A 27,104-nucleotide genomic window follows, 5' to 3' on the forward strand; every position below is an offset into this window, starting at 1 on the left:
CATGAGATCCCTGTAAATGTTGGAGATTAAACCCTTATCGGTGGTATCATTGGCAAATATGTTCTCCCATGTAGTGGGTCTTCTTGTTGTTTTGTTGATGGTTTCCTTTGCTGGAGACCACAGACTTTTTAAAAAAATGTTTTTTAATTAAAAAAAGAACATAGACTTAGGCATCGTCCCACTTAAATGTAATCCCAGGCCCTCCCTCTTGCCCAGCGTGATCTCAGGGATTGCACTGTGATCACTATTGGTATGAGAACTGCAGTGAGAATTAAAGGACCTGACACATACAAGGCACTTAGCAAAGTCTGAAACAGGTGAATGTTAAATATATGGAAGCTGCTCTTATTAACATCACTTTAATGGTAATTACTGGTATTATTAACCGTAGTTGGCTCACCCTCTCTATAAGCTCCTGGCAACAGAGATTGTCTTCTTGACATCCCTGGCATATTGTGTTAGGTGGTCATTAAATGATTAGTGAGTGGGGTTCTTTATGTGAAATAGATTTTACTTCGATCATCCAAGATGACATTTTCTTCCAATTCTCAAGACTTCCTGAAGAAAACTAACTCTGCCGGAATTTAATGGTTTTCATCATTAAGCAAACATTGTTTTTTCTCCTACCATAATAGTTTTCTGGGATTCTGGTGGTTTCTCAAAATACTTGACATTGCATTGAGACTTCTTTTTTTTTTTTTTAACAATTCGTAGTATTCTTTTTTTTCCATCACCTATCCCCTCTGTGCCCTCTTCCACTTCACCCTGCAATCAGCACACTGTTGTCCATGTCCATGAGTTACCTCTCTCTCTTTTTTTTTTTTTGCTCAATCCCGCCACACCCTCCAACATTCCCCCTTCCCCCACCAGAGCTGTCTGCCTGCTCTCTGTCTATGAGGCACTGAGACGTTTTTAAGGCTGTAAGTCACTGTCTTGGTCTCTGTTTCCAGCAGGCACTAGTATTTGCTGTGTGTAGTCTATTTGCTGTGTGCAGGATTGCTTCCCTCCCCCTCTGCATGTGCAGGAAAAGGAGTTAATTGCCATGCTGCTTACTTTCTCCTAGTCCATCAACAAAGCGATGGAGAAGGACCATGAAGAATACAACATCGGCGTTCTGGACATCTACGGCTTTGAGATATTCCAGGTAGGACCAGTTTAAGTCATTGCGGACTGGGGAGGGTGATGCATTTCCTCTGGCTTGAAGAAATGATTAATTCTAGGCAGTTAAAAAAAGAACACCCCACTATGGCCCAATTTTTGCCTTTGTGAATTCTTTGGGCACCGTCACCAAACTAGTTTCTCCTAAATCTAAACTACACAGCCTTCTCCTGATGCCTCTAGCATTTCTGCTAAGGCTTGTCACATGGAAGCATCTCACTAAATCACTCAAGAAATGTCTTCGAAATGACTTTGCAAAAATGATTAATGGAAGTAACTTTTTCTTTTTCAGAAAAATGGCTTTGAACAGTTTTGTATCAATTTTGTTAATGAAAAATTACAGCAGATTTTTATTGAACTGACATTAAAGGCCGAACAGGTAAGCATTCCCTCTTCCTTCATCGTGTTCTCCTTCTAATTTGTTTTCTTTTCAAGGGTGTAGATTTCTCTTTGGATAACAGCTTCAGATTTGAGTCTTGTCTTAGGAAATGTCCTTAACAGTGTCAGGCAGACAAACCGCATGCCACTGGGACCCTTCCGTCTGTGAAATAGAAACACCAGCTGCTACATTTTCTTCCTCCTTTGAGCAAAGGATGCTGTGAAGTTGGACTTGGGACTGGCTGCTTCTACTGCTCTCTGACTCACTGACCAAGTGCAAAATGGAGACCTCGTTCCAACCCCTTTGTCTATGGCATCTCCTGTGTGCCCAAGGAAAAGCATGGCTTTCTCAGAGTTGCTTTACTCCCAATTCTCCCTAGAAATTAATGTGTCTCTAACAAAAGTGGGTGTTTTCATTCTGGCTTGAGGAAACATGTCTTGCTTATCGTTTGTTCTGAAAGGCCAGCGCAGGTCCCTGTATTCTGGATTCCGCATTGTGTTTTGATTCTAGGGTGTCTGTAACAAAGTACCACAAACGAGGTGGCTTAAAACAACAGAGATTTCTCCTCTCAGAGGCCGGTATCAACGTGTCACCAGAGCGGCACTCCTTTCAGAGGTTCTGGGGGGAATCCTTCCTTGGCTCTCCAGCTTCTGGTGGCTCCTGTCCTTGTTTGGTGGCAACATGACTTCAGTCTCTGCCTCGGTCTTCACATGGCCTTTTCCAGTCTGTGTCCAAGTGTCTCTCCTTTCCCCTGTAAAGGCACAGGTGGTTGGATTAGGGGTCACCCCTAAATCCAAGATGATGTCTCTTGTGAGGTCCTTATCTAATTGTATCTACAAAGATCCTATTTCCAAACCTCACATTTTGAGATTTTAGGGGGCATGTTCAACCCACTCGACATATGAAAGGCTGTTTGGGGATGTTTAGTCATGGAGCGTTCATGCCTCTGCTTGGGAGCCCCAGTGAGCAGAGGCGTTCACATAAACCTCTGGCCTGGAGGTCTCGCCTTCCACCACCTCAGAACAGCTAGGGAGAGCGTGGGGTGGGCTGAGACGGGAAAAACTGGGCAGCATTTAGATCATATAGGAACTTCGTAGGGCATGACAGAAAGTTCAGATTTTATAGCAAGTAGGATAGGAAACCATTGCAGCATTTTGAGCAGAAAAGTGACATGGTCTGATTTGTGTTCTGTGTTTTTGAAAAGGTCACCACTCTAGCTTTACAGACTTACAGAGTGGAGTGAGACGGGAAAAAAAACACAGGAATGGAAGTTTAGAAACCAGTTAGGAGACGATGCAGGAGACTGTACAAGACAGGGCGGGAGCTTAGACCATGGTGCTATTAGTAGGGGTGGTGACACAGTGAGAGGTGGTCAGAGTTAGTATACATGTTAGAGACTGAGTCGCCATGATTACTCAAAATAATTAGCAATAAGCCAAGAAGGAAAGAGGAATTAAGGATGATTTCTGCCTTTGTAGCTTGAATAACAGGGCCAATGGTGAAACCATTTACTGAAGGATATGGTTAGGGGAGCAGTTGGTTGGAGACGGGGGGAATGTAGAGTCAGAACTCTGCTGAACAAGTTACATTTGAGAGGCCTGTTGTACATCCAAGTGCAGATTCCAAAATCAAATACATATGAATCTGGAACTCAGTGGGGAGGTCTAGACTAGAGAAATTAATACAGAGGTCACTAGCCTGTAGGTGCTGTTTAAAGCCATGAGATTGATTGGAATCACCTAGAGAAGGAGGGTTGAGGAAGCAAGACGGCTGGAAGATTGAGCCCTGAGAGTCTGCCTCCTATAAAGATCTGGAGGGATGCTAACAAAGCAAGCCTGGGAGGAAGGAGAAGAACCAGGAGAGTGTGCTGGTGTCCATCCAGTTAGATGAGCCCCTGGCCCGAGTGAGGGACCTTCCCCTTAAGTGCCTCGATGCTAATCCGTGCTGCTGTCCTATGTTAAACTCGGAGATTATTGTGAGACAGACCTGTAGGTTTCACCATATTAAATGGCCATTTTTTGAATGTCAGAAATGCCTGTGTGGTAATGATTTCATGTGGTTCAAACTCAATAAAAATTACATTACCAAGCAATAAAATGTTGCTTTTCTAACCTCCTTAGAAAAAAAAATTAAAGTTTCAAGTTGTTGTCAAAGGGCATTCAAGTTTTTCTTTCATGGTGATTTATGTGCCTTTGATATCCATATGTGTGGAGTCCAGCTAGTCTTCACTGGGTAATCATGTGAGTCCCCGCTTTCTGTCCTACAGGAAGAATATGTTCAAGAGGGAATAAGATGGACGCCCATAGAGTACTTCAATAACAAAATCGTGTGTGACCTCATAGAGAACAAAGTTGTAAGTATCGGTCTGGTGTGTATCCTCACTGCTCACAGATTTGTATTAAGTGCATTTTTCTCCTCTGTGTCGTTATTTTAGAATAGACAAGGTGACAACTCTGGTTTGCACAGAATTTTAAAAATTACATTTATTTTGTGTATATATGTATGTTAGCAAATAGAGCAATAGGGTTTTATTTTTGTAAATACGAACATGTGAACATGAGTAAAATGTCAATTTACAAATAGGAGTTGTTACTGAATTAATTCTATCATTTGTGTTGATGGCTTAGTGCATAAAAAGACACAAAATTGGCCCACCTTCTAGACCATTCATATAACTTCTAGGACTTGAGACCTTGAAATCATTCAAAAGAAAACAAAAAGGACGTAGACAGAGATCTCTACAGTACCATTTTTGTTTTTGTTGTTTATTAAGCTCAAAACTGGAAACAGTGAGAAAGTCCATAGACATATTCAAAAGAAAACACAAAGGATGTAGACAGAGATCTCTACAGTACCATTTTTGGGGGGTTTTTTGTTTATAAAGCTCAAAACTGGAAACAGTGAGAAAGTCCATAGACAGTTCAGTCGTTAAGTAAACTACAGCATATCAGAGCACACACAGCCATTAAAAAATAACTATGAAGACTATATGAAACTTGATGATTGTTTATTAAATAGTGCTGTGTGGATAAAATGTGTACACTGCACAACTGCCTATCAGGATAATAGGCTGAAAGTGAACATTACGAAATGAATTAGAGCCCTAGCTGATTTGACTCAGTGGATAGAGCCTTGTCCTACAGGAAATATATTTTTAAAAATAAAAAATATGTTTTAAAAAAAGAAATGAATTAGAGCAGTGGTTCTCAACCTGTGGGTCGCGAACAATGTTAAAAAAAAAGAAATGAATTAGAGCAGCGGTTCTCAACCTGTGGGTCACAAACAATGAAAATACATCCTGCATATCAGATATTTACATTACGATTCATAACAGTAGCAAAATTACAGTTATGAAGTAGCAACGAAAATAATTTTATGGTTGGGGGTCACCACAACATGAGGAACTGTATTAAAGAGTCGCAGCATTAGGAAGGTTGAGAACCACTGATTAGAGTCAAAGGAAAATGTTTTAATTTTTCTTTTGGGTTTTTTATATCAACTTAGTACAAATAAGATTGTGCAGATAATGATCTGTGTGTGACTTTGAATAGAATTTCAGGGAGTTAAACCATTTTTAAAAAAATGGGCTTTTCCTCCATCTTAGATCTAAGTGATGACTTCCATTTGGGGTTATTAATGGTATTCTTGCTCAAAGGGAAAGAATGACTTTCAAGATGGTATCTGGAATCTAGGGAGCTGTTGTTTCCTTCCTTAAGGAAAGACCCGATAAGCATTGCATGTATTTGGGAACAATCATTGAAGTGGGGCTTTGGCTTCTTGGTCCCATCAGAACCCTCCTGGGATCATGAGCATCCTGGATGACGTGTGCGCCACGATGCACGCGGTGGGTGAGGGGGCGGACCAGACGCTGCTGCAGAAACTCCAGATGCAGATCGGGAATCATGAGCACTTCAACAGCTGGAACCAAGGCTTCATTATTCACCATTATGCTGGGAAGGTATGGCCAGCAAGCCGGGGTCAACAAGAGAGGGGAGGCCATCCTTTCCAATGTCTACCTGTTTTAAGCCACTGGGTCTGTCATCTGTTTTCTCATGAGGCAACTGAAAACAGTGTCCATATAGTTTCATCTGCCTCACTGTGCTTTATTCATTCAACATGGATTCATTCATTCAACAACATGGGACCTAGGAAGTATGTGGGGAGGTGATACAAAAGACGGTATACACTACTTTGTCCTTTTTAATCACGAATCACCCTGGTACATGTCTTGCTTCTTGCTGCCCTCACAAGCCTTCATTCCTTACCTGCCCATGTCCACTGGGAAGAGAAATAAGGACAAACGCTCACATTTGGTGTTTGTTCTCATAAAATACATGACTATTGGGTGCCTCCTGGGTACCAGCTTTCTGTGGGTGCTAGTGATACGAAGATAAGTAAGTCAAGGTCCCGATATTTAGGGACTTCCCAGTCCTATGGAAATCCACTGGTCTCACCTTTCATCCCAACTAATCTTTTGTTAGCCCGAGTCCCTGAGCATGTTTTTTTAGCTGAATTGATCCAATTCTGACACCATTTGTAAGGGAAATTGCAAAGCCTTGAATGACAGGGCCCATTGCAATGGATTAATGAGCATAAGAAGTTTTTTATTTTATTCTGTCTTAGCTAAAATTTATAAGCCTTGGATGACAGGGCCCATTGCAATGGATTAATGAGCATAAGTTTTTTATTTTATTCTGTCTTAGCTAAAATTTATGGGAAAGAATTACGTTTATTACTTAGACATCCCTATGAATCTATTGAAGAAGGGGTGTGTGAGACCTAGATCCCTGGGCCATATAGGCAGCCAAACACCGTTCATCAGCATCCACAGGCCGTCACCAACTAAGAAGCTAACAAGTAAGATATGCACAGCTTTAGTGTGACGGTTCATGATGAAATCTGGAGCTAGGCACATTCTGGTAAGAATAGCCATGGCTACTTGGCTATTTTTTTTCTTCAATCAAATACTAAAAGGATAAAATGGGATTTCCTTCCATTCTTGAACAGGTATCCTATGACATGGATGGCTTTTGTGAAAGGAACCGTGATGTGCTTTTTATGGATCTGATAGAGCTTATGCAGAGCAGTGAGCTGTAAGTGTGTTTCCGCTTATCTCACATGGGATATGGGTTTGATCAGATTTTCAATATGAAACTTGTGGAGTGGTCAGCATTTCATTTCTTTGAGCTGGTGGGTCTGGGTTATCATTGGACAATTTGGTTTCTCAAAATAGCTTTTCTTTATCCAATCTCAGCTCCACCCTTGTATCCCTAACACTTCCCACCCCCGAATTCCAAGCGCAATCTGCATGCCTTTCAGGACCCCTAGCTTCATCAGTTTCAACACTATTATCAGGGAGAGGTGGCCATCCTGGGCTTGGGCTGGGATGGCCATGACTGACCACCTAAGAGTGGAATAGTCTGGTTCTATGATACTCTGCCCTTGATACATCATCCCAAGAATTTTTTGTGGTCACTCAATATTTTTAATGGCTTAAAAAGACCCAAGTTAACCTGAGTCCCCGAAGGTCTTGGGAAATGGCTCCAGAATTCTGAGAGGGACAAGTCAAGAGGGACTGCCTCAGAGACCCATTTTCACCCAAGACCCTGTCGAAGCTATAGAGTCAGAAGCAGTAGAGGCTTCCCCCTTGCAAGCTGCTGGAGCTTTCAGGACCAGCCCTGCTGAGTCCGTTTCTCCCCTCTCCTCTGTGAAGGGTCCCAAAGTCCTGGGTCACAGATCTGGGACATGATTTACACGATCAGGGCTGCACATGCCAGGCAAGTACAATATCGCACAGCCTTCCACATTTACAATTTTAGAGCTGCCTCCAAGTAATAGCTGCCCCGTTAGGCTCTGTTACTTAACCTGTCATAGTATCAAGGATACCTTCCCTAACCCACAGCAGCCAGCCTGACATTTTCCTAAGGAAGGCCCCACTATAATGAAAGCAAAAACCAGTATCCTTTCCGGGCCCTGGCCAGATGTGTTCCGCTCCATTTAACCCTCTTCCCCTCCCCCCAGCCTCCCACTCCTCCCGGCCCTCATCTCCACATGCCTGCACTTCCTTGCACTCACACCTCCCCAGTTTGAAGATTCTGAATTTCTTTTCATTTGAAAACACATAAAATCTCTTAATAGTTCAGGGGAGCCACCAGCCCTGTTGGTAGGTTTTATAACAGCCAGGTGCAGACACGCTTCTAGAGGGTTGTGGTTGTTTTGTTTTGTCTGAAGTATTAAAATCACTGCCAAGTTTGAGAGCTATCAATGCTTCCATGTAAACTCTTATCCGGTAGACATGGTCCATTGTTTATTAAACACATTTCCTACAAAAATCTATAATTGTGTCTGATCAGTTTAAAAATAGATTATAGGATTTCTAGAAAATTCAAGATGCCAAAGAGCCATTTAGGAGGAATTGAATTTGAGTGTCCGATGGCTCATTTACGTGAATCACTTTATTCACTGAGTCAGTGAATATTTACTGAGCACCTACTGTGTACCAGGCTATGTGCCAGACAGAAGGGGCACTAAGGTGTCTAGGACATGCTGGCATCGAATGAGCAAAGGCCACTGATGCTGTGAAATAGACTGCAAGATGTGGGACAGCCCCCCATGACCCCAATCAAAAAATTATCCAACCCTGAATCCCAAGTATCGATAGTGCCAAGGTTGAGAACCCCTGCTTTAGAGCAAAGCAGACCTGCATTGCATCCAGACAGTGTGTACAAGTCCCTGCGCCCTGATCCGTCTGTCTCATCCTCGCTCAGCAAACCCACAGTGTGTGTCCTATTGTCAAGGTGCACCTCGATGCCAGTAAGGAGGGGGACTCAAAAGACAGTGATTTATGATTTGTCTTTCAGGTTTGAACTCCAAAATGCTTATATCTTAGAATTTTTTTCTGTCTTTCTTGTTCTTCTTTTTGGTTTTAGTTTTTCGTCTGTTGCTTATTTCCCCGGGTCACGTCTTGATGGCTTGTGCTTTGAGTCAGATGGCCTTTCTGTAGCCAAAGTCACATGCTCCTCTCCATTCCCCGCGGAAGCATGCTTTCAGCCTCCTCTGATTGCTAATCCATTCTCTTCTCCTTTTCCAGACCTTTTATAAAGTCTTTATTTCCGGAAAATCTGCAAGCTGACAAGAAAGGGCGCCCAACTACTGCCGGAAGCAAAATAAAGGTTTGTTCTATTCGGGGAAGTTTATAGATTCCTATAAAAGGCAGGGTTTTCTAGGGGTCGTGAACGGCACCCCTGAGCCAGGATGAGGTCAGTGCGATTAATGGGCTGGTTACAGATGCCCAGAAGTAGTGTCGCTGCCTGAGCAGAGGTTGCAGGATGTGAGCTGAGTTTGACTTGGCTGCACTGAAACCCCCGATGGATATTAAGTACCTCAGAGCTTAACAGTCAGCAGATGATAATCAGCTACTTTCTAAGAGGAAACGGCCTAAAACTGAACCTGAAAGCATTCACATTAAACTATCAGAGAAATTTTATGATTCAGAGCCACATTATGAAGTTTGATGACCATTTTCCAGACCAGACCCCAAAACTTAACCAATTATGGAACTTTTAGTACTTGAAATTCTGCTGGGTCTAATAGGGGCAATTCATCCACCTCCCTGGATCTTGAGGACTCTTTCTTTCTGAGAATTACAGGCACATCTGGCCCTGTGGTATCTCCAAGTCAGAAGGAATTCTTTGTGTGTGTGTGTGTGTGTGTGTGTGTGTGTGTGTGTGTGTGTGTGTTTAATTGATTTTTAGTGAAAGAGGAAGGGAGAGGGAGAGAGGGAGAAACATCTGTATGAGAGTAAAACATCAATCAGCTGCCTCCTGCACACCCCCTGTAGGGGATAGAACCCATAACCCCGGGCATGTACCCTAACCAGGAATTAAACCCATAACCTTTGGATGCACAGGTCATCACCCAACCAACTGAGCCACATGGGCAGGGTCAGAGGGAATTGTTATTGTGTTTCTTGGGAGCCTCTTGTTATCTGAGCCAATGTGTGGCAAATTTAAAGGTTGTGTCAAACTTAATCACTTAATCATGTGATTCTTTGAGAAATATTTACTAAACTGTTTTTTAAAAATCATATCAGTTGTTAGAAATAAGGCGAACCCCAAAACAAGGGGTCCTGGTAGGACACAAAACATACTCGGGAGCCAGGCAGCAAGGCAAATATCTTTCCTCCTGCAGGAGGGTGGGCAGCACACAGGGCCTGCCAACACTGAGCAGGCGGTCTGCTCGGGGCTTTATTCCTGATGTGCGCCATCTGTCCCTCACTCTTGATTGGTCAGAGCTTAGGCTCACATTCTCACTTGATTGACTAATTTAAAGGAAAAAAGGAGGCGTTGACCTTTGCCATTTCAAAATGGCAGTTGCCTAAACTCCCTTCTTTAGCAGAAAAGATTACTTGTTTATTCTCACATCAGTTAAAAACATTTTTTTAAAAATCATACCAGTGCCCTTGCTGGTTTGGCTCAGTGGATAGAGCGTTGGCCTGTGGACTGAAGGGTCCCAGGTTCAATTCTGATCAAGGGCACGTGCCTGGGTTTCGGGCTGGGTCCCTAGTGGGAGGGGGGGGGCGCCCAGGAGGCAGCCGATCAATGACTCTCATCATTGATGTTTCTCTCTCTCCCTCTCTCCCTCTCCCTTCCTCTCTGAAAGCAATAAAAATATATTTAAAAAAAATAAAAATAAAAAATCATACTAGTGAAGGCCACCCCAATTTTATAAGTGATGGGATCACCAAGTGATGAACACCAGGGCTCCGGGGTTCCATCACTGTGCTCACATCGCAGCTTTGGCTTTTATTTGCTATGTGAGCGCAGAAGTTACCTAGACTCTCACTGCCAGATCTTAGTACTTATCTCATGGGGTACTGTGTTCATTAAATTCACGTAGGGTATTTAGCACACTGCCTGAAACAAAGGAACCCATCGCCCATGGGAAGATTCCAGTCAAGGGTACAGTCCTCTGGGATTAGGGGCAATCCTGTTCAAAGAACTGGAGAAATTGAAATCTCTGGATTGAGTTCCCTGGAGCAGAGCATTGAGGGCAGAGAGTGAATGCAATTCCCCAGAGGCCCCAGATATTAATGTCTCATGAAGCCTCTGACTCATGCCTTCACTTCAAGGATAAGGATTAGCTCTGGGCTGGAAAATCCAGTCACAAGACTATCACATTCAGATCCAAGGGGCCCGGATCATCAAGGTTGCAGTGACTCACTTTCAAGCGATCTGGATTCTCAGTGGAGCTTATTTCCTACAAAAAGGAGGGTGGGGTTAAGGGCCTTTTTTTTCTTCTTGGAAGACTTGACTCCTCTTCCTTCATGTTCTTGTCTAGTTGAACGCTCAAAATTGCCACCTTCTGGCTGCACTCACAGTGTTCAGGATGTCAAGGCTTGCTTGCTATTGTCTGGGGTGGTCATCCTGAAGTCAGTGAGCTTATCTAGGGGGAACTTACTGCACATATTCTCACCCCCAGTGGCACCCTCCTGGGTGGACTATGGGACCTATGTCTGTCTGATACTCTGCCTCCACGTTCTTCCTGTTTTCTACATCCCCTCTGAGACAGCATGGCTCTATTTCTTATACCTTCCATATCCACCATATTTTGCTGCTGTTAACTATTGTCTTAATGATATCTCTGAGATGTAAGCATTTAAAGGGATCCTGAGTTCCTTGGAAGAAAAATTAAATTTAAGGTAGTTTCAGTGTTGGGCATTTTGTTGTATTCTAATTCTTTAAAATTTAAAACTGATCTATAGGATTTAATTAACAGAATATGTGTTTGGTGAGCACTCCCATTATCTTGTTTATAAGTAAGAGTATTCTATATTTAATAACACGACGCCGAGGCTTCACTAAATTCTACCTCGTGGCTGGAAGTGACCAACTTTGAAATGAGAGCCAAAGATTGATGCCATAGGGAAATGGACTCGAGCTCAGAGCTGCAGAGTGGCCTGGACCGCAGCTGCATCTAAGCGACACTTGGCCACTAACGGCGCCGATGTGACGGTCGCAAGCACCATGCGGTGATTGGACTGGTTGACTTTTACCACCTATTCCAACCTTTCGATTAAGATGTCAGAGGTCTTCAAGTGCAGCCTACTTAGTGTATAGATGGGGAAACTGAGGCCCAGAGAAACTTAGGGACCTGTCCTGTAGCTTGCAAATCCCAAAGCAAGGACCCCAACTCAGGCTTGCTAATCATCTGTGCTGAGGGTACACAAGGAGCTTTTGCCGTAAGCCTTTTCTCACTGCTCTGCCTGCAGATTTTGACTCGAGCTTCTATTGGGCAAGTGCCTTTGGTAGTTCATGGACTCATGGACTCTTCTTGCCTGGAGTCAGGGTCAATCCAGTTCCTGCTTCCCCCTAACCACTTCAGGGGCATCTGAGGTTGACTCCAGCTAGATTCAGGATAATTGCAATGGTTAAGATAAGATGCATTCCTGTTTGCTAAAATGTGGTATCCCCCTGCCTAAAGGCTCTGTCTAATCCTGGCTTAATTCCTTTCACATCGCACTGAATTCCCCCGTATCTTCCTCAGGGAGGCAGGGTCGCATTGTGGTTAAGAATCAGACTTGGTAGCTCACAGACTCGGGTTCAAGCCTCAACTCTGTTGCTTACTAATTGTGTCATTTGGAGCAATACTTTATTTAAGGCCCCACTTAAATAAAGTATATATAGGCTGCCTCTTAGAATGGTGAGGCATGAATGAGAAAATCCATGTGTCTAGCCCATGATGCATATTCAGTATTGTTATCCATTGCTATTTTGAGCAAGAGAGAACTATGTCAGGTGGCACAGAAACTTAGTCACACTTGCCCCAGTGTTTTCTTACGCTACAGTGAAAAGAAGATAGGCCATTAAATGCTTAGGACTAAAGAGTCTGCCAAGCTATTTTTGGAAATTAAAAAGTTTTAATTAAGTAAAATTTTTTTAAAAAAATCAAAATTAAAGAGTTTGGGGACTTAAAAAAAAAAAAAAGCTTTGTTATAGGCAGTCCCTCCCCAGCTTCACCTTATGCGTTGCAAAGATCATCAGCTCTGTTCTCAAGTACTATCTATGTCAACAAAGATCAGAGGCCGTTCATCTTTTCCTCATAGGGCTTGACTTTGGTCATGTGACCTCTGCAGCTTTGCCCTTGACTCCCAGCACTGCACAGAATGCTGTATTCCGCACATCTAAACAGAGAGCTTGGTTCAGCAGCAAACATCTTGCTTTGAATACACCCAAGAGCTTTTCTCAAGGGTTTCAGATTTCCCAGACCCATGAAAACAGAAAAACCCTAATTGAGAGAGGGTGGTGTACTGCAGGCACATCCCTTCTGCTGACTTTGTAATGGTTTTCTGGCTCCGGAGATCCCTTTTCTCTAGTTCCCTTCAGAGGTTTTCTCTCTTCACACTGAGTTGCCTGGAAGGGGAATTTGCATGCCTGCCCCGTCCTGGGACCCACAGGGCATGCTCAGCCGGTGGTGTGGATGCTGATGTAGGCTCTGCTCCTATGTCTTCAAACTACATGATACTTATGACTTGAAATACTTTACCAGCAATTTCAGCTTTATGTGGCTTTTTCTGCTTAAACCCAGTTCCACTGGGTACCCCAATGCGAGGGCGGTGAGAGACGCCTTCGTGTTGACCCTCTGAGCTTTGTGAAGGTGGAAGTTACCTCGCAGACTGAAAGGGCGCAGAGGCTGCAGGGTTGTAGAAGGACGTGCTGAGGAAGCAGTGAGTGGAACGGCATATAAAAGGTTTCTAAATTCTGGGATTTTGTGGATCTCACACCGTTCACTATGAATTTCCATCACCTTACTAGGTGATGCTTTATTGGTTGTGTTGCCAGAAAAGAACGTACAGGGGGGTTTTGATGATTAATCTTTGCAAGTAACTTGCCTCTCCACCCCTCCCCCCAAAAAATTGAAGACAGTGTACTATACTTGTAAAATTAACTTAATTTGTTAATAACTGGCATGCTTCCTTGTTTCTCATTTTTAAAATTGTATGTGAAGATTTTTGTGTTTGGTTGGTTGGTTTTATTAACTGTACTAAAAAGGCCTAGTTGCTTTCAAAATTCTAATTTCAAACCCATTTGAGAGTTAAAATCATCGTAAAAGTCAGTAGAGCTTTAAGAACATGTGGTGGACCTGAGTGAAGCCTAATGAACAGATTGTCATGAAGATTAATTTCTAGCTATATATTTCCACACTCCAGTTTCACGGGCCTCCTTTGAAAGCTGGTCTGCTTCAGAGAAAGTCCCAAGTTTCTAACTGATGTTATTCTTCCTTCCTAGAAACAAGCCAATGACCTTGTGAGCACCCTGATGAAATGTACACCTCATTACATCCGCTGCATAAAACCAAACGAAACCAAGAAGCCCAAGGACTGGGAGGAAAGCAGGTATGTGAAGGCGGTGGACGCAGAGGGCCCAGCCAGCTTCCGGGGCCCTGGCACATTCCCTCTTGTCCTCCGCCAAAGGCAGAGCCGTTTAAACTACCGTCAGATGTGTTTCATGTCCTGTGTCTTTAACTTTTCAGGACAAAGACTATATATATATATTGTTCCCCTCCTTGCCCTTTCCTAAAATGTTAGCAGTGCCTTTTGGTTCAGAATTAGCCATTTATAATGTTTATCTTGGCTAGTGTGGGGGCAGATGGACAGAAAAAAAAAAACACCCTTCATACCGCAGAGTCAGGATGGTTTTAAAATTAGCCTGAGGCTCTGTGTAGACATTCCTAGTAACTCAGCTCCTCATCGGCACCCACAGGATGTGGCCTAGAATGCTTAGCTCGGGGTTGAAAGTGAAGGTCCAAACAGCTGGTTAAAAAGCCACCCCTCGTTTACTGTGGCTCATGAGGATGCTGGGGACACGCTCCAGCTCCTGTCATTCCCCCCGACTGTGCTGATGGGCAGAGTGACCCTGGGAGCACGCCGAAGGAGACTAGTGGAGCACAAGGTTGTGGTGAGCCCAGTCCTGCCTGACCTCTGAGAAAGCTACTCACTCACCGGCCCACAACTGGCATTTGGGGGCGTGGCCTATGTGGGCTGGAATCAGGGTGTTGAGTAGTAAAATAACCAGAGAATAGTTTTTGCATCCACCTGGGGGACCCAGGCACACAGTCCCAAGAGGCCTGACCCCATGTCCATAGGAACATGGGATGCGGAACTGGGGAGAGAACTTGTGAGTGGCTTGGACTGCAGAGGACCCCACCATTGTCCTCAGATAATCATGTCCCTGGTCTAGGGCATACCTTTTTCTTTACTCTCTTGGGAAAAAAGTAGATAGACTCTTAGGTATCGAGTGACTTAAAGTTAAACGTGAACAGGAAGACCAGGATGAAAAGTCACAGCTGCTAATTACCTCCTCTGAGAGAGGGGTGGAGGTCCATTTCCCACCCTGCCAGCAAGATCCTTTCTAGCCCACAGCAGACAGATAGCACTTAATCCTTTGTGTTCGTTACGTGCCATTGAGTCGGCTCTGACTCCTGGTGACCCTGTGAGTGAGTGGTGCCCACAGTGTCCTGTCCTCAACAGCCCTGCTCAGCTCTGGGAGACTCAGGACTGGCTTCCTTTATGGAGTCCAAGAACGTGCATTTTTAGGGAGCTCCCAGGTGATGCTGGTGATGATGGGCTGGCATCATACTTGGAGGACAGCTGGTCTGGAGCCAAGGACTGGACTGGGGTTTTGAAGAACTGTGTCCTGGTGCTGGCCTGCCGCCTAAGTGAGACACTTAATCTCAGTCCTCAGTTTCTTCCTCTTTAAACTAAGGGTCGATCAGAAAGGGATCTCCTTTGGTCTGACAGGTGAACGCTCCCAGGTCTGTTCCCCGTGTCTGTCCGCCTGCCTCTGTCTGTCCCTGTGTCACTCCTGTGCTCCCCGTCATGTTCACCCGCATACACACCACACTCATGCACTTGTACACACGGTGGAAGTGTGGTGTCATAGGCAACCTCAGAAATAAATTATGCAAGTCTAGAGGTAAGACTAAAGGGTGCTTTAGTCCACCCATCCCCCCACTTCAGATTTCATCCGGCTTCCCTTCTCCAGCCCTTCCCAACAAACATAATCTTAAACAAACAGAATCATAATCTCACTCACCCTGCAAATGCAATACCTCCCCAGCACACCACCCCCTACCCCACACGTAGAAGTCGTAGAGCTTTAAGACCCTCTGCTGAAAGTCCCTCTAATATAGAGATTTTGCAATAGCTACTGGTTGGAGGTTCCCCAACCCTGATGCTACTGTCTCGTGAAATCCAAACTGATTCACTGGAATATCAGAAAATGGAGAAGTTAGGACAGTGGTATATTTACTCAATAAATCCTCATAGAACTTCCTCATGCTGGGTTTTTTAAATCACACCCCGTATTCGACTTGCCGCAAAGAACTTCATGACATACATTCATGTCAACTGGTTTTAAGGACTCTGAAGTATTTGTTGGTCAGGTGCTGATTGATATTTTCACTAGGACTGCGTCCTGGGGTCCCCCCATCCCGGGTCAGGTTTAGCGTGTGATGGATGTTTCACTTCATCCGTGAGGGGGGCGTGCGGAGGCACAGGAAAGGGCAGTGTGTGGAGATGACACGGTCAGTCGAAGCCCTTGATGCACAGGATTACTCATTCCACAAGTGTATGGGGTGTGGTTTATTTTTCTTCTCCTGTTGCAAATGTGTTTTTGTTTGGCTCTTGCAAAGTTGCCTGCCCTGGATTCTGAATTGCTGCCCTAGCAGGGTTCTCAGGCCTTGACCTACTTGTGTTAATGGCCAAAGACATTCAGGAAGGGGACTGCACTACCTCCCTGAGGGAGGAGCTAGCACAACGAAGGGACAAGTGGGCATTGGCAACCGGGCTTGTGTTTACTGGGGAGGCGACAGCATCCCAGGATATGCAAAAATGAAGTCGGATGCTTTGATTACATGAAATCTTAAGCATTACAAAATTTCCTAAACTGATTGTATTGGAGAAAATTTCTATGATAAATTTCCTGGTGATGGAAGTTAAAATGAAGGAAACAAGGTTTTAACATGATGACATTTTAAACATTACAAGATTTGCTGAACTGCTTGTTCTGTTAGAGAAAATGTCTCTGAGAAATTTCCTGGTGATGGAAGTTATAAGGAAGGAAACCATGTTTAACTTGCAGTGATCCATGTTTCTACTTGAATCAATGGGCGATGCATTCCCTGCCTCAGAAGCTTGGGGTGATGCCAATATTTTTTTTTTTAAGATTTTTTTTTTTTAATATGTGTTTATTGGTTTCAGAAAGAGGAAGAGAGAAACATGGATTGGCTGCCTCCTGCACGCCCCCTACTGGGGATCAAGCCTGCAACCTGGGCATGTGCCCTAACTGGGAATCGAACCGGCCTGGGCGCATGGGTCAACACCCAACCACTGAGCCAGACCAGCCGGGCATGACGCCCATATTTATGAAAAGTACTTAAAATGAGCAACTGTCTCTCACCGGCAGCCTCTATGTGTTTTACTCGGTGCAGGAAAGGCCAGGGGTGACTTTCAGATTCAGAGCATGGGAAAAAGGAAAATTACTTTCCTGAATCAGATTCCTTCCCCTTAAGCAGATATGTGTCACCAATCAAATGTGGATATTAACTCTTTATATAAAGGGATTTTTAAAGTTAATTATTTCTTAAAGGGGCTGACATTCCTGGATGCTGATTCAAGTAAGACATGAGACATTTGAAACATCCCTCACTGTGTGGCTCATCCTTCCCAGGACAACCAAGGCTCCACCCTCTTCCAGCTTAATTTCCCCACCTCCTCTCTCCCCACTCCAGGACCCAGGTCTTTCCAACTCTGTGCCTTTGTTTTCACTGCCTTTCCCTCCTCTGCCTGATAAATTCAGCTCAGCCTTCCAGGCCCCGGCACATGTCACCACTTCTGAGAATCCACTCACTATGGAAACTTCATTTCTTTCTCCATTCTCCTGTCCTGGTTTACGTGTGGTAGTTGGGACTCCATTAACATAACAACAGCTTTTCTGGCTCATGCCAGGAGCTGGCTGCGTGCTCATGGAATGTACCCAATAGGAAGCAAGAACCAACATCACTATTCCCATCTTACAGAAGTGGAAACTGAGGCACAGAGGACTCGCACCGTGGCAGGGGTGTACCTGGCTCTTGACCACTGTGTCATCTGTGAGGTCTCCAGCAGGAACCATCGCTGGCGCCTTGCATAGCATGGTGCATAGTGGCACATACCAGTAGTGGGTGCGAGGCTGTGTTGGAAATGGTGGGTTTCATGAGAGCCTTGCTCGGGAGACAGCTGTGGGGAACCGATGTGAAGTCGCAAGGAGCATGCTGCTCGCTGCCCTTTCTGCACAGCAGATCGTGAGGGGCCCATTCCCTTCATCTCAGTACAGTGGTCCCCAAATGTACTAAATGGGGGAAACGGGAGTTGCCTCCATGCCATAGCACAAGTCTGTCATTCATCTCAAAAGAAAGAGGAAATTTACTTTTTAGTCCTCATTTTCACATTCGAAGTGTCTGTATTAAACCCGTCTGCCTACTCTTCAGCAAAGGCCCTATTTGTCTCCCCAGAGGGGCCCATCAGAAGCTAGTGTCCAGGATGTGTCCCTCGGCCTCCAGGACACTTTGCTCTTTGGGGCGGGAGGGGTCACAGTTCCCATGCTCCTGCACCACCCAGACACCGGGCCACTGAAGCAGACGCCAGGTGCAGAGACGGGCACGGGGCCTCTCTCTGGTGTGGAGACCCCTGTGTCAAAGCATCCACCTAGTACTGCCCTGCACCCGTCTCCCAAAATACACTGCCAGGGCTTCGCTATTACAAAACGGAACTAAAAGTATAACTTACGTACTTTTTAGAACATTTTTAACTTAGACATTTGAAATTAATAGTTTTATATGCCCTATCTGGCCTCATATTTAAAAAACCTAGAAGGGTAATCTCACTACCTGTAGAGTCACTATCAAACTTAAGGTTGATAACAAAGACAGCTCTAGTGGCATTTAATTCAAGTTCTTTCCTTTCGTCTTTTGAAAAACAGATATTTTTGTTCACAATCTGTGTGATAGGTATATGGCTTTTTGCCTTACCGTCTTTTAAAATAGATAGGTAATGTCTCTTCTGTAATTCATAACAAAATATTTTTAAATTAATATTCTATAGCCTGAGGGTCAGCTCAGACTTGAACACTGTAAGCTGTCGTCTTTTTAGTATGTTTCCCTGCATCTGAGATGTGGGGGTGGTGGGGCTGGTGGGTAGGAGAGCGGGTGACAGAATTATTCAGTGATGCCCTTTCCCCACTGTCTCCTTTACAGGGTAAAGCACCAAGTAGAGTACCTGGGTCTGAAAGAAAACATCCGAGTGAGAAGAGCTGGTTATGCCTATCGGCGCATCTTCAGAAAATTCCTGCAAAGGTAACGAACTGTGACTGTTTTAAATAGGTTTATTGAGATATAATTCACATATCGTGCAACTCACCCACTTAAAGTATACAGTTCACTGGCTTTTACTATATAGAGTTGTGTCTTCGTCACCACAATTAACTTTAGAACATCTTCATCACCCCAAAAAGAAGTCCCAGTTCCCTAGTCGTCAACCCCCAATTAGGAGACACTGCTTTCTGTCCCTGTAGATTTGCCTGTTCTGGGCACTGCATGTAAATAGAGTCGTACAGCATGTGTCCTTTGTGTCCGGCGTCTTTCAGTTAGCGTAATGTGGGTTTTCTGTTTTGTTTTGTTTTTAAATATGTATATTTTTTATTTCAGAGAGGAAGGGAGAGGGAGAGAGAGAGAGAAACATCAATGATGAGGGAGAATCCGCCTGCAACCTGGGCGTGTGCCCAGACCTGGAATCAAACCGTGACCTCCTGGTTCATAGGTCGATGCTCAACCACTGAGCCACACCGGCTGGGTGAAAGACATTTTCTAATTCAAACTTCATGTACCAAAGGGTATCAGGCTGAAGTAGAGCTTAGTTGTGTTTGAAATCCAGTACATCTAACAAAGTAACTTTTCCTTCGAGGCTGTTGTTTCCTGTGCCGTGAGGTTGGGATGGCTGCCCTACCGGTCATCTGTGCAGGTCATCGGTGTGGGAGGTCAGGAGAGGCTTAGCTAAAAGGTAGATCATTTCATACAATAAAGCCTCATTGGCTCTGTCGTCTCACATTCAAGTTTTTGATAATTTTGGTGGTGGATTAGCCTAGGAATAAATTCACCCTCACGTCTCTATAAATTAAAGGGGCCACTCCACCTATTGTGTGAGCAGAGCTCACAAGTATGAAAGGAAGTGTGTAGGAAGCTGATAAAATAAATTTGTAGAGCTCTTGCATTGTTATAGCAGCATCCCTTTGCTGACAAACAGCCGAGATGTTGATTACCAAAGACTTTTTAACCAGATCGGTAACACTAGCTTTGGCTGAAGTTTCTCAGCCTCAGCTATGGACATTTGGGCTGGAGGAGTCTTCATTGTGAGGCCATCCTGTGCATTGTAGGATGTTTAGCAACCTCCTTGGCCTCTACCCACTAGATGCCAGTAGTGTACCCGCCCCTCCCCCCGAGTTGTGACAACCAAAAATATATCCAGACAATTACCTAATGTTCCAGGGTGGGGGTGGGGGGGTAGAGCCAGTTAAGAACCATAGCTTATATAATCATTTACATTTTTGCAAAACTGCATTTTTACAAAATACCCTTTTCCAATTAAGAGAAAACAACTAAATGCAGAAAATAGTGAATGAAAAGTGTTTCCTCCATCTTTCCCTAATTCAGAAAAGCCTGCCATAATAATTCCAAAACATTTATAATTTTATTCCCCAATATTTTTCCTGTACTTAAAAACTCTCTGATCCTTGGAAATTCTCTCTGATTGGCATTACTGTTGAAAAAATGATAAAATATTTTAAGCATCTAACCTTGATATTTTTTTTTTTTTGAGAAACCAATTTTGAAAGACCTCCTTTCTTCCATAATATTTAAAAACAAACAAACAAGCCAGCGAACCTGACTTCCATAAGCAATGCTGTGAGCTCGCAGCACTGGGACCAGCAGGAAATCCACGCTGTCCTCACAGGAATGCCTGGGGTGCCCTGAGCAGGCTGTATTACTGTTTGCAGCAGCTCCTGAAGCGAGCTGTGACATGACTTCCTTGGTTATAATATCCCGCCCTCTCTCAGGCGCCATGCTGGCTTCATGAACCCAGAGTAGACACAGAGTAGACATTGAGATGATTCTATCCTAGGTGCCTCCCTTCTTAGCTCTTCTGCTGTGGGCTTTTCCAATAGAAGAGACAAATGGACAGCCCTGTCTTGTGAAAAGCAGACTTCATACTTCATGTGATTTGAGAAGACTAGGAGGATGATAAATTTTGGGAGGAAATTTATTTTTCAATAAAAAGTACATTCTTAGTCTCCCACTCAAAAAAGAAGGCCATATATGTCAATGGGCAGAGACAATGCAGTTTTCCATTTGATGTGTGAGTCTTGGGATCCTGGTCATAACAGAGTCTGCCAGTGACTGACTCAACATGTGATCCTCTGTGAGCCATCTCATACCGTCACTCTCTCCATGGCTGACAGAAAAGGCTTTGTGTTTAGAGTTATTTTCTAGGTGTCCACAGAAAGGCTGCCCACTGAGAAACAGAAAGCAACTGAAGGGAAAGAATGTGTTAATACCCAGCACAACTATCCACATGTGCATGCATGATACACTCTCCTGGGAAGGAAGCCCACAGGTCTAAACAGGCCAGTGGTTCAGACACCACCTACAGCTTAAAAAAGAGGAAACGGGAGCATTTGAGGTCTTGCTCCCCAGCATATGTCGTCAGTTTGGCTCAAATAAACTCTTATACAATTTCTCCAAAAAATCAATAGGAAACAGGGGCTTTCTGTGTGTGTTCATTATCTTGCTAGGGAAGAAAATTCTTTATATTTATCAAATATAGCCCACTTGACTGAGAATTGGAGGCTAGTAATGCCTTAATTTTCCCACCACTGGGCCATGTGCTCTGGAAATAAATCCTTCTCTGTTTTAAGCAGTAGAGGGAAGATTCCTGTTTACCACTTGTTTAATACAACTCTCGTGCCTTTAGAAAGTGTTGAAAAGCTGTAATACTATCAACAATAAAAAATATATTTAAAAAACAAAATAAAAGCCTGCCAGTGTGGCTCAGTGGTTGAGCATCAACTTAGGAACCAGGAGGTCACGGCTCATGGTTTGATTCCTAGTCAGGGCACATGCCCAGGTTGTGAGTTTGATCCCCAGTGTGAGGTGTGCAGGAGACAGCGAATCAATGATTCTCTCTCATCGTTGATGTTTCTATCTCTCTCTCTCCCTCTCCCTTCCTCTCTGAAATCAATAAAAACATTTTTTTTTTAAAAAAAACTGTGAGCCCTGACCGGTTTGACTCAGTGGATAGAGCGTCGGCCTGCGGACTGAAGGGTCCCGGGTTCGATTCCAGTCAAGGGCATGTACCTTGGTTACGGGCATATCCTCAGTGGGGGGTGTGCAGGAGGCAGCTGATCGATGTTCCTCTCTCATCGATGTTTCTAACTTTCTATCCCTCTCCCTTCCTCGCTGTAAAAATCAATAAAATACTTTTTTAAAAAAAACTGTGAGAAATGGCAGGCACTTTGAGTCTCAGTTTGGGAAAGTATTTATAAATTCTTAGAAAACATTTTGGAAGAAATAAGCCTAAATGTGGATTCTGAGTCTTAGGAAGAAAAATGTGGTAGAAATGTAAGAGATCTGCAAACTTTATCTTATAGCACCATATACATACTACCCGTGACCTTGACCCAGCCCCTCGGAATGTGGGTTTGGAAAAAGGATGCTTATGAGCAGCGGCATTCCATGTCATGGGCAAGAGAGAAGAAGGAAGAGAAGCTCAGGAAAGCGTGAGGTGTGGAGAGCCTCCCGCGGGCTGCCAGGATTGTTGTGTCCTTGGGGAGTCAGAAACTCTCTTAACCCCAAGTGCCAGCGGCTAGAGGTCCCTGGGGTCGGGGCTGTGTTTCCTCTGTGGAGAAAACATTGGGCTGGTCATCTGAGAGAGAACAAGGAGCCTGCCCATCTCTAAGGGCAGGAAGAGAATTCCAGGCAGATAGGACAGCTGGTGCAAAGGCCTTGAAATGAAATGTTGGCATATTTGAGTCTTAAACTGGAAATACTTGATAGGAGGAGTATAAGCCGTTATGCTCATCTCTCCCAATGTTATCACAGGCGCCAATTCGGCAGTGCATGCACCACTGCCATGTACACCTGTTCCTATGGTGTATCCTGGAATAAACAAGTGAGCTGGGTGTACTTACTTAGTAAGAACAATTGTACAAGAATTGCATGCCCTGGTCTCTCCAGTGAAAGAAAAGGAAATGAGGAGGCTGCATCATAAAAGCAAAGGGGCCCGGCACAGTGGTTCGGGGTATAGTCATGTCTTACCCAGACCCAAACTCTTAGGAGGCCTTGCTGGGAAAAAGGAGAGAAAGTCTCTGCAAAACGAGTTCCTTACTATAAAAAATCAAACGGGAGATATAGCATCACTTTAATAGGGGGAAATGTGAATTGCAGGGAGCTATCTATTTGCAATTGCACAATAAAGACACTTTAGTTTATACTTTTTATTTGACAGTCCAGGCAAAATTGCACTTAGAAACTTGTCGTCTTGGAGGTCTGTTTTGTTTTTTTTCTTTCTCACCTGTCCTCGGCATGGGCTTCTCTCCCTCGGCCATTTAGACTTGGGGTACTTTGCCTCTTTTCTACCAGGCCCCCCCGTGGCATCTAGAAAGGCTCTGCTATCAGTCATTTCTATGTGGCTTCGTTTGTTTAATTGACTTCATTACACCACATATGAAATGTATTTGTGCTCATGCGTGGCTTTAACAAGGCATTCTCATTTATAAGCTTTTTGTCTTTAATATGGAATAGGAGGATTTGCTTCTCAGGAAATTTATGACACTCTCAGCACGATGTGAATATTTGGGCGGAGCAGAGAGGGTCCCTAGAGTCACCTTATTCCCTATCAGCTGGCTCTAAGGGTGTGATAATTCCTGGTCTGTCCTCTTAGGGAGCCCTGGATCCTGAAGGCAGGCACTCTTCTTGCCAAGATTCCCTTCTCCCTTGGGTGCCACAGATCAGTATGATCCTGTAGCCGCTTCTCGGGACAGAGGAAGGACTGGCTCCTAGAGGCCTGGGGCTCGTCCACTGGCTGTACTCTAGATATCCTGCCTAGAGACCACACCGCCACCTTCTCACCTGTATGCTCCTGATTTCTCCTTCCATCCTCCTTCTTTCCACCTCAAGTCTTTGGTACCTTCTGTATTTGACATCCTGTAATGTGCTTCTCTCTCCTCTATTATGGCAGCCTCTCGTGTATGGCTGTCTAATGTTTCTAACATAGACACATGTAGAAGGGTATAACTCTTTAAAAGAAGTGCTTACACATCGGCCAATCTGTGGTTTATATGTAGTGCCTTGAGTAAAGAAACGGGTTGGGGTTCAAATCCCAGCTCTGACACTTACTACTAAGCAGCCTTGATGAGTCTCTATTTGCCCGTTTCCTACTCTGCAAAGTGGAAAGACCGACCTGATCAGGTTGCTAAAGAATAAAATGAAATCATACATTTAAGTACCAAGAACAGCACCTGGCCCACAGAGACCTCCCCCTGTGAGCCATTCATGTTAGCATCACTGCTGAGGGCCAGGCACGCTGGGAGGTGCCGGATGTGCAGCCTGAGCCACACACGGGGGCACCCACTCATGGAGCTCTGGTCCTCGCGGAGGAGGCATACATTAACCAGATAAGCACAAGCATGAATGTAATTCCAAATGATGATGCATGGTCTGAAAGAAAAAGGTTTTATCTGAGAGAAGTAGCAAGGCAGTGCTTTTGCGTGGGTCGTCCTGAAAGGCCTCTCTGCAAGTGTCACTGAAGGGAAGTCGCCCTGAGCAGGAGCGGCCATGGGAGGAGTTTGGAGCACAGCACGCCTGGTGGGGGGACAGCAAGGGCAGAGGCTCTGAGGAGGAGATGGCTGCGTGTGCACGAAGAAGAGGCCATCCTCCCAGGAACATGGGAGCCGAAGGGAGAGCAGAGAGGAGCCTGGAGACTAGCCTGGTGCCTCAGAGGCACAGACCTCCAAAGATGACAGTTGGCACATCATAACAATAGCAGCTGCTTACAGGGAGGGCACTTTGTAAAACTCCGCAGCAACTGTTAGGTGCTCTGAAGAAATCAGGGGAAATCAGTGTTGAGAAAAGACCATTTGATTGTGCCCGAGGAGTACCATTGGTGACCTTCAGCAATGCTGTCTTGAGACAGTGATAGAAAGGCAAAGTAGCCCCAGCCTGTATGGCTCAGTGGATAGAGCGTCGGCCTGCAGACTGAAGGGTCCCAGGTTTGATTCCGGTCAAGGGCACATGCCCGGGTTGCAGGCTCGATCCCCAGTAGGGGGCTTGCAGGAGGCAGCCAATCAAAAATCATTGATCTCATCATTGATGTTTCTATCTCTCTCCCCCTCTCCCTTCCTCTCTGAAATCAATAAAGAAATATATTTTAAAAAGGAAGGAAGGGAGGGAGGGAGGAAGGGCGGGCGGGCACAGTAAAGGAAGGAAGGAAGGAAGGAAGGAAGGAAGGAAGGAAGGAAGGAAGGAAGGAAGGAAGGGAGGAAAAGTAGATTTTCAACAGGGTGTTATCATGAAAATGGCCAGAGGGGGAGGGAGGAGGACGCATCCCAGACCCAGTGGACTTTGCAGCTGTCGAGATCCACCCCTAAGCCTTAAACGGTGGTGAATGGATCACCTGGACCCAGCAACACCAGGTGCCTCTGGGGGGCCGTGCAGTCCGGGCCTGATCCCTCTCTCCCGATTATCCTCACAGGTATGCCATTCTGACCAAAGCCACCTGGCCCTCGTGGAGAGGAGACGAGAAGCAAGGTGTCCTCCACCTGCTGCAGTCCGTCAACATGGACAGCGACCAGTTCCAGCTCGGGAGGAGCAAAGTGTTCATCAAAGCGCCCGAGTCTGTGAGTGCGCGCCGACCCTCCCACAGCACGGCTGGCTTCCTTTTCTCGTCCTTGGGATCTTGCCTCAACGTAGTCTCCCCAAAGGTTTTCCTCCGCTCCCAATCTAAGCATGGCTCATTCCCACACCCCTGCTCCCTCGTAACCTTCAGAGCGCTCAGCATGTACAGAAAATTACCATCATGGCCCAGTTTCTTTTCTTACTTGGTGTCTCTCTCCTGTCCTAGATGGGCATCTGCCTGAGGCCAGGACTCTTGCCTGCTCTGTATGCCGTTGTGTCCTCAGAGCCTCACATAGAAAGCAGCTCGTGGCAGGTGCCCACTCGTGGTTTATCGTGTCCAACAGTGTCTGAGCCAAAAGGGGCTTCTTTGTCCCACCACAGAGGCTTAGCTAAACCCACCTCCTCACCTGGGTTGACAGCAAACAGGCCCAGGCTTCCTCCTTGAAGGCGGAGCAGGGCTTGGGGATGAGAATCCCCAGACTGCCTCTTGAAGACCAGGAGAGAGCCTGGACAGGACGGTGAGGGGACGAATAGATAGGAGGGGAAATCTCAGGGTCTATAGAAATTCAATATTTGCCTGTAAGGAATTCAAACAGTTTTGCAATTCACACACTTCTTTATCCTTCCTGGTGCGGGTGTGGTCACTGTGAGCCCAGTGAGCAGCCATAAGAGATTCTCAGTTGAGCAGAGCCCCTCCGTTCTGCCCAGTGAGCTCTGGGCTGTGGAATGGAGTGTTGCTTTTACACTGGAGAACCTGCTGGAACTAACCAGGTTTGGCATCAACATTTCTTGAGGTGCCTGTAACAGTCACAAGACTGCTTTTCAGGGGGCTGCGGTGAACTTGGCAAAATTAATCATTCAGTCGAGGGGAAAGTTGCAGCGTTGAGAACACGAGAACTTGCAGTGTTGGTAACAATGGCAACCCTTGACTTCAGTCAGATGCTGGCCTGGCGGCGCGTTTTCTTCCTCTTTGGAAGAGGGGCCATGGCTGCTGTTCTGCCTGCCCCATAGGATCAGCCTGACACCCACAGATGATAAGAGCTGTGAGTGAATGGCTTTATGAACCATAAAGGTATTAAATAAATAAATGGCACCCATCAATAGAGCCCTTTTATGAAAAGTTTGTGGTAGCATTTTCCACTCTGAGTTATTTGTAGCTTCACAGCGACTTCATTTCCAAATATAAGATGAAAATGTTGTGTCATGCACCATTAAGCAACCCACAGAGCAGTTCCTGTTCTTTCTAAAACGGGACGGGGTGATGGATCGGTGCAATGCGGAACCCCTCTGTCGGCTCATGCCCGCTTTTCCTTTTTCCGCTTGTTAAATTTTCACATATAATTAAAACAGCCTTAATATTTTGCATACTTTTTTTTCCTGATTCAGTGGAGCTTTGGGGTTTTCGTTCCAAAATCAAGATTTATTTTTGGTTTTTCTTTTCCTTGTCTTCCTCCCAATTGCTTTATTATCACCACTTGACTCTTCTTTTGCCATCTTTTCACGCGCACGCACGCACACACAATATCCCATCACCACCACTCTCTCCTCCCCACCACTCACCCGCCCACGGTTAGCCCTGACATAG

General features: G+C 45.0%; 1 protein-coding gene across 2 annotated transcripts in view; it reads left to right on the plus strand.

Annotated features, from left to right (window-relative positions):
• The window catches only part of MYO1E (myosin IE), a 183,312-nt gene that overhangs the window by 125,300 nt on the left and 30,908 nt on the right, over positions 1–27,104 (plus strand). For both annotated transcript variants that reach the window (XM_005861123.2, XM_005861122.2), the window contains exons 11-19: positions 1,064–1,144; positions 1,451–1,537; positions 3,804–3,890; positions 5,328–5,495; positions 6,545–6,630; positions 8,628–8,709; positions 13,825–13,931; positions 18,830–18,928; positions 25,377–25,521. In XM_005861123.2, coding sequence (XP_005861185.1) covers positions 1,064–1,144; positions 1,451–1,537; positions 3,804–3,890; positions 5,328–5,495; positions 6,545–6,630; positions 8,628–8,709; positions 13,825–13,931; positions 18,830–18,928; positions 25,377–25,521 — 942 coding nt within the window. The remainder of the gene's footprint in view (positions 1–1,063; positions 1,145–1,450; positions 1,538–3,803; positions 3,891–5,327; positions 5,496–6,544; positions 6,631–8,627; positions 8,710–13,824; positions 13,932–18,829; positions 18,929–25,376; positions 25,522–27,104) is intronic.

The sequence above is a fragment of the Myotis brandtii genome, unplaced genomic scaffold (genome assembly GCF_000412655.1).
Source record: "Myotis brandtii unplaced genomic scaffold, ASM41265v1 scaffold144, whole genome shotgun sequence".
Classification (NCBI taxonomy): domain Eukaryota; kingdom Metazoa; phylum Chordata; class Mammalia; order Chiroptera; family Vespertilionidae; genus Myotis; species Myotis brandtii.